This window comes from Nelumbo nucifera, chromosome 2 (genome assembly GCF_055504915.1).
Source record: "Nelumbo nucifera cultivar China Antique chromosome 2, China Antique-T2T, whole genome shotgun sequence".
Classification (NCBI taxonomy): domain Eukaryota; kingdom Viridiplantae; phylum Streptophyta; class Magnoliopsida; order Proteales; family Nelumbonaceae; genus Nelumbo; species Nelumbo nucifera.
In genome coordinates, this window is record NC_142650.1 from 62,554,596 (window position 1) to 62,567,298 (window position 12,703).

The 12,703-nt window shown below is 36.7% G+C and overlaps 1 protein-coding gene across 2 annotated transcripts; it reads left to right on the forward strand.

Moving 5' to 3' along the window:
- Positions 1-1,711: 1,711 nt before the first annotated feature.
- Positions 1,712-6,328, forward strand: LOC104607708 (putative purple acid phosphatase 20). 2 transcript variants are annotated; one of them, XR_016082008.1, is made up of 6 exons: positions 1,712-2,014; positions 2,755-3,046; positions 4,377-4,951; positions 5,069-5,157; positions 5,277-5,540; positions 6,287-6,328. XR_016082008.1 is itself a non-coding variant. In XM_010273402.2 (5 exons), the coding sequence occupies exons 1-5, from the start codon at positions 1,865-1,867 to the stop codon at positions 5,461-5,463; spliced, it is 1,293 nt and encodes a 430-aa protein (XP_010271704.2). In that variant the 5' UTR covers positions 1,712-1,864; the 3' UTR covers positions 5,464-5,741. The 2 variants fall into 2 exon arrangements, 1 of the variants encoding a protein (XP_010271704.2); XM_010273402.2 differs by lacking the exon at positions 6,287-6,328 and having other exon boundaries at positions 5,277-5,741.
- The last annotated feature ends 6,375 nt before the right edge of the window (positions 6,329-12,703 follow it).

Below are 12,703 nucleotides of genomic sequence, written 5' to 3' on the forward strand. Positions count from 1 at the left end.
TGAACACCCGTTTTGCTGGCTATAGCATGGACCGGTCCCATCCACACCCCGATTTCTCATCCATGGCAAAAACTTATGGTTCCCATCCACACTCTATTTTTTATCCCCTGCTTCACACTCTCCTTGAAAGGCTGAAAACCTATTGTCAGTTTCACATTTTAATATTTTTGTCAATAAATATTAATTATTTTACTTAATTTTTTAATTTTTTTATTTTAATATTTTTATCAAAGGTTTTCGAACCGTTGTTGATCAAGACAGTTGGATCATTCAGCCCGGGAACTATCCAGGCAAGTGGTTTCGTTTTACCCCAAACTCGGTTTTTGGCCAAAAACCGTTGAAAAAGTCAACAACCCATTGACCCGGACAGTCGGACTGTCTACCCGAAAACCGGTGGCCAGAATGGTTCCATTTCTGGGTCATTTTTTAAAATGTTTTTATCAATAAAATAAATTTTTTTAATTTTTAATTATTTTACTATTGTTTTTATAAAAAGTTATATTTATTGGTTAATATTAATTCATTGGTGAATTTTTCGATATATTTATCATATAAAATGAAAAATTAGATATTTATGATTAATTGTGTAGAATTGTAGATCATTCATATATGTATATGAGATACATGAAATCAAGCCTACAGAACGTCATTGCGAGTGTAGACTGGATCTGTCCGTAATTTCAGAACAACTGTGGATTATGGTGCGGTATGATATGCATTGGTCCCTGCCACAAGGTTGTAATAGATCATTCCACACCCACTAATTTCTCATCCACACTACAAAATACCCCCTAAATCTAGTATTATATGAAATCTTTATTTTTTTGCTCAAGAATAACAAAAAAGAAGATATTTTTCAAAACAATATCCACATATTTGGCCAATGATCTAATAATCAAGATAGTCACATGCTACTCCCACATACTAATATATTATAGTAAAAATCGACATAATGGGGGTTCAGGTACCCAAAGATTTTTCCACTTCTATGAAGTAAATTAGGTACTACCATGTCCTATCCTACCACCACGTAAATTAAGTAGTACTGCCACGTGCCACCCCTAACATAACGGTCAATATTAACTCTCTAATTATGTTTGCTCCCTTTATGATCTAAAAAGCTCTTCCGTGACGTTAGCATTGCTTTTGTTTCGTACAAGATTTGTGAACTTGTTTGCAGCAGACATTATTCAATCGCTGCGAAGTTCGAAGTGCGAACCTCCCTAGTTTCCTTTCCCACTTTGGCTGGTTAAACACTAAACAGTGTGAACTTGTTTGCAGCAGACATTATTCTCTCTATATGTGAACTTTGCCATTGTCATCTGCCACACTAAAAACTAAACAGTGAATGTGGATCCCACCCATGCCATGACACAAGTCTCCCAACCCCCGGAGGAAAATGCCAAACACACCACATAAAACTCAATAGATTCCATTCTCACGGTTCCAAAGGGATTAGGGGTTGCAGAGTTCACACTACAGTAAGAGCTGCATCATGGGTGTTACCCCGCAAGTAGTACCCGTGACAATGAAAACAAAAATAATAATATTAGAAAAGAATCACGGAATCCCAGGAAGGCAGAAAGTAGAGTTTATTTCGTATTTTGGGATATGCTCCACTATCTCTGCACACGTGTTGCCATTATTAGTATCCACGTGGCTAATTTGTTCGCATTTATGAGAAGCGTTAATACCCCCATCTGGCATTTTAAATACGAGCAGCTTCGCCTTCGGCTTCCAGCCTTCCATCGTCCATCCGGCCTCTCCTGTCCCGAACCCATTACATATTTACATTGTCTGCTTTCAGCTTTCTCCCTCTCGTCTTGTGCCGCTGCTGGTTTTCATTCTTCACTCGCTGTCCGCCATGGCTGTTCGAGGGCTGTTTCTGACCATGGCTCTCGGGTTCGCCTTCGCCGGCTTCCTTCGCTGCGTGGTCTCGTATGATCGTCCCCCACCGCGTGATACCCTGGTTATTCCTCTACACAAAGATCTCGACTCAACTTCGCCCCAGCAGGTATTTCTCCGGTTCTCCTCCATTGTTATACGCATCAGCTACTCTCCGAGTCTATTTATCATCATAACTAATCACTACTTCCACGATCTGTTTATTCCATTTCATTAGATCGTTCGATTTCTAACTGTTCAGTTTGAATTCACTGAAACAAACAAGAAATATGAGACAAATGTTATCCCCGCTCACTGTCCAGCCGAATCCCTGGAGTTTTGCTTTTGGATTTCTTCCATTAAGATTATTGATGCAGATGCATTTCTTATAAATTACTCTTCCTCTCTTTGTTCCTTGTGGTACATCTATGTCTCTCTCTCTCTCTTGTTTCTTTCTTCCCAGCCCATTTCTGCAGTCTCCTTTGTCGCTACTTCCTAATGAGACGATCCATCTAGCTTTGATACACTCAACCAATTTGGGGTCCACCACCGACGGTGACGATTATGGGTTGTTTCCCAAACAGAATAACTTCATCTATCTCGTGATATGAGATCATTCCAAAATTTTCAAACAGGAATCTCCAAGACTCCCACCAACAGTTACCAAACTGATAGTAGTTAAGGGGAGTTGTGGAATATCAAAATTTTCTATCTATTTCTTCCTACATCTCCACAAACCCGGGTCCCATGGCCCCCATCACATCAAAACGATGGTTCACCTTCTGTGGGCTCATCCATATCATCTTATCCAAATAGATATGATCTTTTGTGATCAACGGTTAACGTTAAAAGGGAGCATGTCCTCTGCAGGTGCATATATCTTTGGTGGGTAAGGACAAGATGAGAATAACGTGGATTACGGTGGATTCAACTCCAGCTACAGTAGAATATGGTATATCTTCGGGGCTATACGGTTACTCTGCAACCGGAAGTACGTACTCGTATGAGTACGTCACTTACAAATCTGGAGAAATACACGATGTTGTCATCGGTCCATTGGAGCCGGATATGGTTTATTACTACCGATGCGGATCGAACCCGGCTCGTGAATTCAGCTTCAAAACTCCGCCGGCTCAGCTTCCCATTAAATTTGCCGTGGCAGGTAATTATGAATTTATGATTTATGCAAGCATTCCCTTGAATATATGAATGAACATTGAACACTCCTTAGGTGGCGTTTGGTACATCTTTCTGTGTGGTTTTCTGGGCTTAGGCAAGTTTGGAAGTTCGATTTTTGGATTTTAGATATGTACCTAAGGCTCAGTTTGGAAGGAATACAATATGTAGAGTTCAAAATCTTGTATTTTGTATTATTTTATATGTATTTGCACTTTACATATTTATATTTGTTTTCTTTCCAAACTAAGGATAAAGGTTTAGTTTGATAAGAGTATAAATATAAATATATACAATACAAATACATACAAAATAATATAAAATACAAGGTTTTACACTCAGTTTATAGGTTTTGCAATCTACAAAATAATACGTATTTTCACTGTGTACTCCTTCCAGTTTGAAAGGACAGAAGGAGTACAAATATGTAAAGTGCAAAGTCTTATATCTTTTATTATTTTGTATGTATTTGTATTTGTATTCCTTCCAAACTGAGCCTAAAAAGATATGAAAAGATGATGATATTGTTTCAGGAAATTTTAAAGTTAAAGGGTAAAATATGAAATTGTTTCAGGAAATTTTAAATTTAAAGGGTAAAGTATGAAAATCTCCCTTGAGATTTCTGACATTCATAAAAATATCCCTGAGGTTTACTTTCATAAAAACCTCCCCTATAATTTATCAAAAACTTATAGTTACCTCCTTTTCATCTTTGTTCCAGTAACGAGGACTTCAAAGTTACCAATTACCCTTACAGCTTATCAGGGCATCTTTCAATATAATTTAAAATACCAGATTTTCCCTTCTAAACTTTAATAGGCTTAATGTTTTTATAGAATAAAATTACTTAATTCTTTTTAATCTAACTTGAAGATTTTTTTTAATTAAAAGTGAAAAATGTTTTTAGGGGTATTTTAATAAAATTTTCATCTAAATTGATAGATATAAGGGTAAAATCGATACTTTTGAAAAACTAATGCATTAGGCTAACATTCCTGTCCATAACAATAAGAAAAGAGAGGTAACTGCAGGTTTTCCCAATAATATAGGGGAGGTTTTTATGAAAAGAAAACCATAAAGGAGGTTTTGTGATTGTCAAAAACATCAGGGGAGGATTTTATATTTTACCCAACTTTGAATGAAGCTTTTGAATCTTTTCACGTAATAAATAACCTTTAAATGCATTTTTAGAAACCTGATAGACTGAACCACTTATTTAAAGGTTTAGATTTTTAAAGCCAAGACCCTAGAATAAGTTTTTTTTTTTTTTGTTACCATCTTAGCTGTCGAAAAATCTTCCTCAAATAAATTTTCAGGTGATCTGGGTCAGACCGGGTGGACAGACTCGACCCTCCAGCATATTGAAGGATCAAACTATGATGTGTTGATATTGCCCGGAGACCTATCTTATGCAGACTGTTACCAGCCGCTGTGGGATTCTTTTGGTCGTCTAGTGGAGCCTCTTGCCAGTCAACGCCCTTGGATGGTGACACAGGGCAACCACGAGGTAGAGAAGATCCCCATCGTCCACTCCCATTCCTTCACATCCTACAATGCCAGGTGGCATATGCCCTTTGAGGAGAGTGGGTCCAACTCCAACCTCTACTACTCCTTCGAAGTTGCCGGAGTTCATGTCATCATGTTGGGATCATACACAGACTTCGGCCCAAGCTCAGGCCAGTTCAGGTGGCTTGGAGACGACCTGGCGAAGGTGAGCAGAGAGAGGACTCCATGGCTGGTTGTGCTCATCCATGCGCCTTGGTACAATTCAAATGCTGCCCACCAAGGAGAATACGAAGCCCAAGGCATGAGGGAAGCCATGGAGAAGTTGCTTTTTGATGCTCGCGTCGACGTAGTTCTTGCCGGCCATGTCCACGCCTATGAACGCTTCGTAAGCTGCCTTCAATCCCTTCAACCTTTCATTCAATCTGAACAAGTAGAGAAGATGAATCAGTTGGTTTATTTTTATTATATATCTTACTGTTTGATCACTTAAATGCATTGCCAGACTCGAATCTACGATGGACAAGCCAATAACTGTGGACCAGTTCATATCACCATTGGCGACGGTGGCAATCGTGAAGGCCTTGCCAAGAAGTAATTAAGTTCTTGACTTCTTGCTTTTGTGCCTGCTACCTTCATATTGAGTTCACAGAATTGTTTGGTTGTTCAGTTCTTGCTTTTAACCACTGTGTGCATTGCATTTGTATGAACAGTTTCATGGACCCCCAACCCAAAATATCGGCTTTCAGGGAGGCAAGTTTCGGGCATGGCCGATTGGAGGTGGTGAATGCTAGTCATGCATTGTGGAGTTGGCATAGGAATGACGACGATGAACCAGTCGTAGCTGACACAATCTGGATTAGAAGCCTCATAGCAGATCCGGCTTGCAAGCGAATGTAATATAAATTATAGAAACGTTTTTAAAACTTCGTGGAATCCTCCTGATTCCTGAGCATACAAAAGAAGAGAAATAGAAAAAGATTGTTTACCATTGTGATTCTGATTCATTTGGTTATTCGATCAATTGGCCATCACTTCGACTTGGTGAGTTGGTGCCCCAATCCTCACATATGGGGTGGGCTGCAGCTCCAGGCCTTAGTCTTCTGCTAGGATTGACACTTGCTAAATAGACAAACTATGGGCCTGCAATTTGTAGCCCAGTCCACTTGTTTCACACATGGGATCTCTTCTCTCTCTCTCTCTGGATTAATAGTAGAAACTAACATAACAGTGGGTTGACTTGATTATGCCTGCATAATGTCCTTGAAATCTGTCCATCACTCATTGCATGGATGCAACAGTAGGCTAACACAACTCGCTGCATGGATGCAAACCGATGTAATCGAATTCGATAAGAGGGCATATTCGATTCGATTGGTCAATCGATCTGAATTCAATAAGAATCCATCGGATTTTTAAGATTGTGATTTAAATTCGAATTTGATTATCTTATTGAATGTTCGATTTAATTTGAATTGTAATAAAAAAAATCGAGATATCATCTTATTTATAATATATCATCGAATTCTTTTATAATATACCATTAATTTTTTTTTACTACAACCTAAGATAATCAAATTCGAATTTGAATCTTATTGAAAATCAAATATACCCTCTTATCAAATTCCAGCGAGTTGTGTTAACCTACTGTTGCACCCATGCAACGAGTGATGGACAGATTTTAAGAACATTATGGGTCTACATTCTTAGGCATAATCAAGTCAACCCACTGTTATGGCAGTTTCTACTATTAAATTATTAATCACGAGAGACTGTTATGGCAGTTTCTACTATTAAATTATTAATCACGAGAGAGAGATTCGAGGGAAGAGGCAGCCACCACCTTCTCCTTTTTTTTATTTTTCTTCTTTCCTACTTCCTTCTCATCTGCCATTCCTACTCTCTCAGTCTCTTGTCTCTTAGTTAATAAGACGTATATAGTCATATATCTTACCTTAATATTCTAATTTAAAGGCCAAGATGTAATATACATTATTTAACGGATTAAACTGTTCGACGTGGATGATTGGACTGCTAATTCGATCGGATAGCAGAAGCTACAGCGGTTTCATTTTCGGATCAATTTTTAAAACTCTTGATAAATCTGAATTCTAAAATCTGAAAAGGTAAAAAGATATTAAAAATGTCTAATATCTGAAAAGAGGCATAGATGTTTTTTTACTTTTTAGAGATTCTTAATGGATAAGGTTGTTCGTGTTGAATCAACCCTTTAACAACTGAAATTCCTTGATTTTACTATTTTACCCCTAAAATAGACTATTTGGTAATTTTGAGTTTAATTTGTATTATTTCATAAAAGATAATTTATTAAATTCAAAATAATATTGAAAAAATATGAGTAAATTATAAAAATAAAAAGTAATTTATTAAAATAAGAATAAAATTGAAAAATACATATAAATTTATATATTAAAATAAATTATTAATAGTTATAATAATAATGAAAATAGTAATAAAGTCCATGAAGCAATGAAAAAATATTTAATAATTATCAAATTATTAAATTAAAACTATTAAAATATTTAATAATTAATAATTGATACAAAAAAAAAATTATAAAAAATAACAAATAATTTATTAAAATTAGAAATGCATATAAATTTATAAAATAATAATAAATTATTAAGAATTAAAATAATAAAAAATATTAATAAAGTCTACGAAGTAATTAAAAAGTATTTAATAATTAGCAAATTAATATCTTAAAAACTATTATGGATTCTAAGAATTTTCATCCAAAAAATTGCCAGATGTATTTGGCACAGTCATTTGATTCTTGTTTCTTAGAAACAGAATCACATTTGGTATCACCCCATTTCTTGAAATTAATTCTCTAGTTGATTGATATATAAAAACATGTGAATTCTAATAAATATAAGTCCAATTGAAACTCCATTATACTATATTATGTATTTTTACACAACAAAAGGATTACATTAACCACATAGAATTATTACACTGAGTTTTCCTACTGCCATCAGTAGTGGTTACAATGTTAAACTTGCAAGCTTTGTAAGCAATATCATGAGAGCAGTGTTAGATACTCTACTTATATGCTTAATACATATATGATCAAAAGACATCAGCAGGTTCATTGTCTGATCCATGAGGTGTTTTGTCTCCCAGTCAGCTGTGGTAATCTGATTAACTGTATTTACAACTCCTGCTGAATCACAAAAAATTTGCATCGACTTGATGCTTAAGCTCGAAGCCTTTTCCTGTCCCTCAATCAGAGCCCACCATTCAGCTTGGGCAGAAAATGTGGCCAGGCTGCGGAAATAACAGTTATTAGATCCTGAATCATATTGCAGCAGTCCCTATAACAGGCATGTAGGCTCCACTAGTGAATAAGATACGGGAAGGATTTCCCCATGAATGAAAGTTGTGGATAGTTCTGTTGGGAGGATGGATTGTCTCTGGACTGAGGTAGGTTTCAGCTTTTTCTAACAGCTGAGTTGGGTAAAGAATGGGTTAACCATGCATCTTAGAATTTGTCATGTCCCAGAAAAGACGAAAAATGATGAGGAACTTTGCAAAAATAGAACTTTGTGTTATCTTTAGTTTTATTGCATAACTTGACTGACAACCATGTGGAGATGAATTGTGGGTATGGATTCTGGGTCTATTCCTATCTGCGCTAGCATCCATATAGCTTTGTGGCATAGTGACAAGAGAAGAAGAGTTGGTCTTGAGGTAGTAGAAAGACCATCTTGTCCTTCTGTATAGCAGACCTTTCCCCTTTTAAGTGGATAGGCCATCTTGTCCTTGTGTATAGCAGCTCTTCTAAGTGGACAGACCTGCCACTATACAAAGAAGCTATTTTGGTACCCAATCTATATATGCTATCTGTATCAAATTCATCCATCCCATCCATCTTGGGATCAATTAGATTAAATAAATAAGCTGAAATTTTAGCTTGATGGTAGTCTGACCTTATGTTGAGGTTACATCATTGCAAGTTTAAAGAAGATGGCATACTCTATCTCTGCCATGTGTAAGGAAGATATGGCTGATCCAAGTCATCCAATAGGTAGAGGACACTCTGGATCAGTCTTGTGTTCAATCATGGGTTCAAATCAGTTCTGTGCCCCCTCCCTGGCTGATGGTTGCAATTGTTTGGACTAATGATAATTGATTTGCAGATCAAAATAGGTGGAGACCTTCCCCCCTCTCACTCCCTAAATTAATTTGTAGAACAGCTGAGAAATTGACCGGTTAATTATAGGAACAACTAAGGTCCAGGCCTCCAGTCTCGATTGAGGCCCCATCGAGTTGTGGCAACTACATCAAAACGCTGCAAACTAGGACTACAAACCCTAGGGTATACCAAAACCAAGAAATCCTGGGAGATTTCAATACTGAAGAAGAGGGAGAGTACCGAGTAACTGAGAGGAAAAATTAAGACAATTAATAATGGAGAAATAGGCAAGAGTTATAATGTCATATAGACGGTAAACTGGAACAAGAAGAAAACAGAACTTATATGAATCCATCCATTCAGCACAAACAAGCCAGGTGGACCATGACTACATTTGATAGATCATAGTTTTTAAGGCACCAAGGCGAGGCTAGGCGACAAGAGGGCGCCTTGCCGCCTAGTCGCCTAGGCGATGACTTTTTTTAAGTAATTAAAAACATGTATCCTATGGTAGTTCCCTAGGTTTTATAATCAGATTTCCTTAATAAATATCTATAATTTTCATAAGAAAAGTATAAAATTCATGTTGAAGTATAGAAAATCAACATATTTCAACATATTCATGAGAAGAAAAAGAAGAAAGAAAAGAAAATTAAATATATATAAGAAGAAAGAAATAGGGGCTGAACCCCTATTTCTGTTATAGAAAAAAGAAAAAAAATAAAAGGTGGAAGAAAAAGAACAAGAACAAGAAGAAATTAGTATATAAACACACAAAGTTAGTAAAGAAAAATAAGAAAATGTATTGATTGGAAAACATTTTATATTCTTTCTTGCTTATTGGTTCAGGTTTTGAAGTCTTTGAGGGTTCAATACAGCATTTAGCAATATTTGTGTTGATTAAACCCTAACAAATAAGAAAATAAAAAAAAAATAGTATATAAATACAAAAAATGAATATTTTAGTTTAAAAATATCTATTTTATAATTATAACCTCAAAAAATTAAGAATATAAAATTTTTTTATATAACACGCTATAAAAAACTACTTAACGATTAGGCGAGGCGAACCTCCAACGGTGCTTGTCGCCTTGGCAACTATGAGGTAGATGTCAATGTATATGTTTTCTTCCATGTTTCGTTGTTAGAAGGGAATAAAAAAGCGACCCAGAAGGAATAAAAGTGTGAAAATGATGGCCATTACCGCTGCTTTCTTTTCAAGGTTTGGTGGTGCTTTCATTCATCTATGTCTTGTGTACTAAAAACAGCCATTATCGCCGACATTGTATGCAACAAATACAAGGAAGAAAAGTGTGAAAAAGTCAAAAAGACTAACATTCTCACCTGAAATGTTAACCGGTGCCGGAGCACTTTAGAGACGTTGATGCTAGAACAACCGAAAGAAGGGGAAGAAGAAAGAACAAAGAAAAGAATGGGGTAAGGTTGATTGGGTGATGTTAGAAGAATAACCGAATTAACATTACAGCCCTCAGTTTCACGTGTCCACACGTGGTGAGAATTGCATTTATGAGAAGTCACTTTTTTCACTTTGCAGAATCGTGTTTCTGTACTGGTTTTTTCATCCCGGTCCGAATGAGAATTGATCTATTGGTTTGAGCCGAACGTGATTCTCATCCAAAGAATCACCCGAATGGGCTTTAATTCGTAATCGGAATCAGAATCAAAATTCTTTAAAATTAGAATTGGAATGATTTATTCTCATAATTTATTAGATTCAGATAAGACTCAGAATAGAAATTGAAATTAACTGAAATAGAATTTCATTCTCAAAGGAGGGGAAAAAATAATCATTCTTTCAAATAAAGGAATATCATTTTTCAAAAAAAAAATGAGAATGAAATTCTAATTCCACCCAACCAAATAATTGAAATTAGAATGATACATTCCAATCCCCATTTTAGACCTATATTCCCGCGAATTAAATTTAATCAGTGGGCTTCGAATGAGTCCCCTTGGCCTTATGTATGCATCATCTAATACATGCGTCATGTATGCCAAGTATGGGCCAGCCCAAACCCATGCTAATAATTCGTAATGGTGCCATGAAAGCATGTAAACCGCGTCGATGAGACAGTTTTTTTACCCAGTCCACCCATTTATTTGACACTTTGACAGGTTGTACAAGGGGTTGACAATCCATTGAATCAAATTTAAGTGGGTGGATATAGTTGGGTTAGGTTAAATTGCACCCACACCGAGTGGATGGGTTCATCTTCAACCCACTCTATTGCCACCCATTCGTGATGATCTGGCCCAATCTTATTAAGGGCCCAGTAATGGCTCAGAAGGAGTGTAAGTCTGGTTGCTCGGGTTGAAGGGTTTTAATCAATATTTTTAAAATCGGACTAGACAGGGATTCATTCTGGGTCCGGTTCTCATGTTGAATGGTCCAATAATTCGGTCCAAATAGACTGTTCACTTTGACAAAAAAAAATTAAAAAAACACAAAAAATGGTTAAAAACCATTGTTTGAATGGACGGTTCGACCGTCCATAACAATGGTTTATTAACCAAATCAATATTTTTAACTAAAAAGCAATTTTGGAATAAAATGGAATCAGTCAGATAATCGATTCCCAATTTTTTCAATTCGACCATCTGATCTAGTTCGGTTTTAAAAAAAAAAAAACATGATTTTAACTACGTAAAACCCTAATTAGGGATTAGGCCCATTCAAAATTTTATAAATTCTCAACCCAATTCAACCGATACGGCACAGAGATGTGAGGCGGAGATCTGAACAACACGTATGAAGAGTATTCCAATTTCCAAATCTAAATATTCAGAATGTCAGAGTATCGATACATATGACATGGTGTCGTGCGTACTGCATCGGTATTGCATAGTATCCAATTAACCCTACCTCCTCTAATATGTAATTTTTGTGCATCATTCATATTAATATTTTAAAGGGATTCTAATAGATAAGGACAATTTTTTGCCTTAAATATTAATAAAAGATAATATTTTTATAAAATAATCAAAATAAGGTAATTTTTTTTGAAAAATATCAATAAAAGATAATGTTTTTATAAAATGACATTGTTCATCGTCTTCCTTATATCATCGGTTCCAAGAAGCGCAAGCCACCACCAAATCAAACTTCATCGTATTGGTTGATGCTTGGAGAAGCTTTTTGATGGTTGCGCGATCTAGATACTCCTATCTAGAAGATTATCTAAACACCAGTTGTGTGGTGAGCTGGACCAAGCTGCAAGATAATAGATCAGAGAACCCAAGGTGACTAACCCAACGAGGTCGCACCGATGCTTAAGTCAGTACTATATTATGAATGCGAGCTGAATACTTGAATGCTAGAGTGCTAGTGAGTAAATAATCGCGCGTACCTTTGTTTTGGGGTTTGATGTCCTTATATAGTAGAGTAGTTGTGGATCTTACAAAAAAGCTCTGGGATCTCCAAGCTGCGTAGATAAGATCTGTTCCATTTTTTAACGAGAGCAATGTATCAGTTGATAAGGTTTATCGTTTTCCTCCGATTCGGGCGAAGTGAGGATGAGTCCTATCGTGATCCCGAGAAATTCAGGGTCCGTTGGGAAGGCTTCTGGAATTGATTATGTGGTGCTTCGGCTCTTTAGCTCTGAACTGGTACTTCGGTTCTTTAGCCCCGAACTGGATTGGGTGTCGAGGTGCCTTTACGTCGAGGTGGTTTTGGGACGAGGTGACTGAATACCCGAGCTCTAATTGTTGCGGACTGGGTTCCTTTGGCTGAGTTGTCACCCCTCGAGCAGATCATGTCTACGTGACCTCTTCTTACTAGGTCGTGCCAAATCACCCTTTACCAATTGCCCCCCACTCCTCGTGCCAGGGATTCTGACCCAATGCGAGGAGTTCATGAGGAGTCCAGGTGGATTTGGCACGAAGTCTAGGTGACATGGAGGGCAGACCATTGGTCGGACTTGTTCAATCATCTGGTTCAACCAAGAAATGACCCAGGTCGCG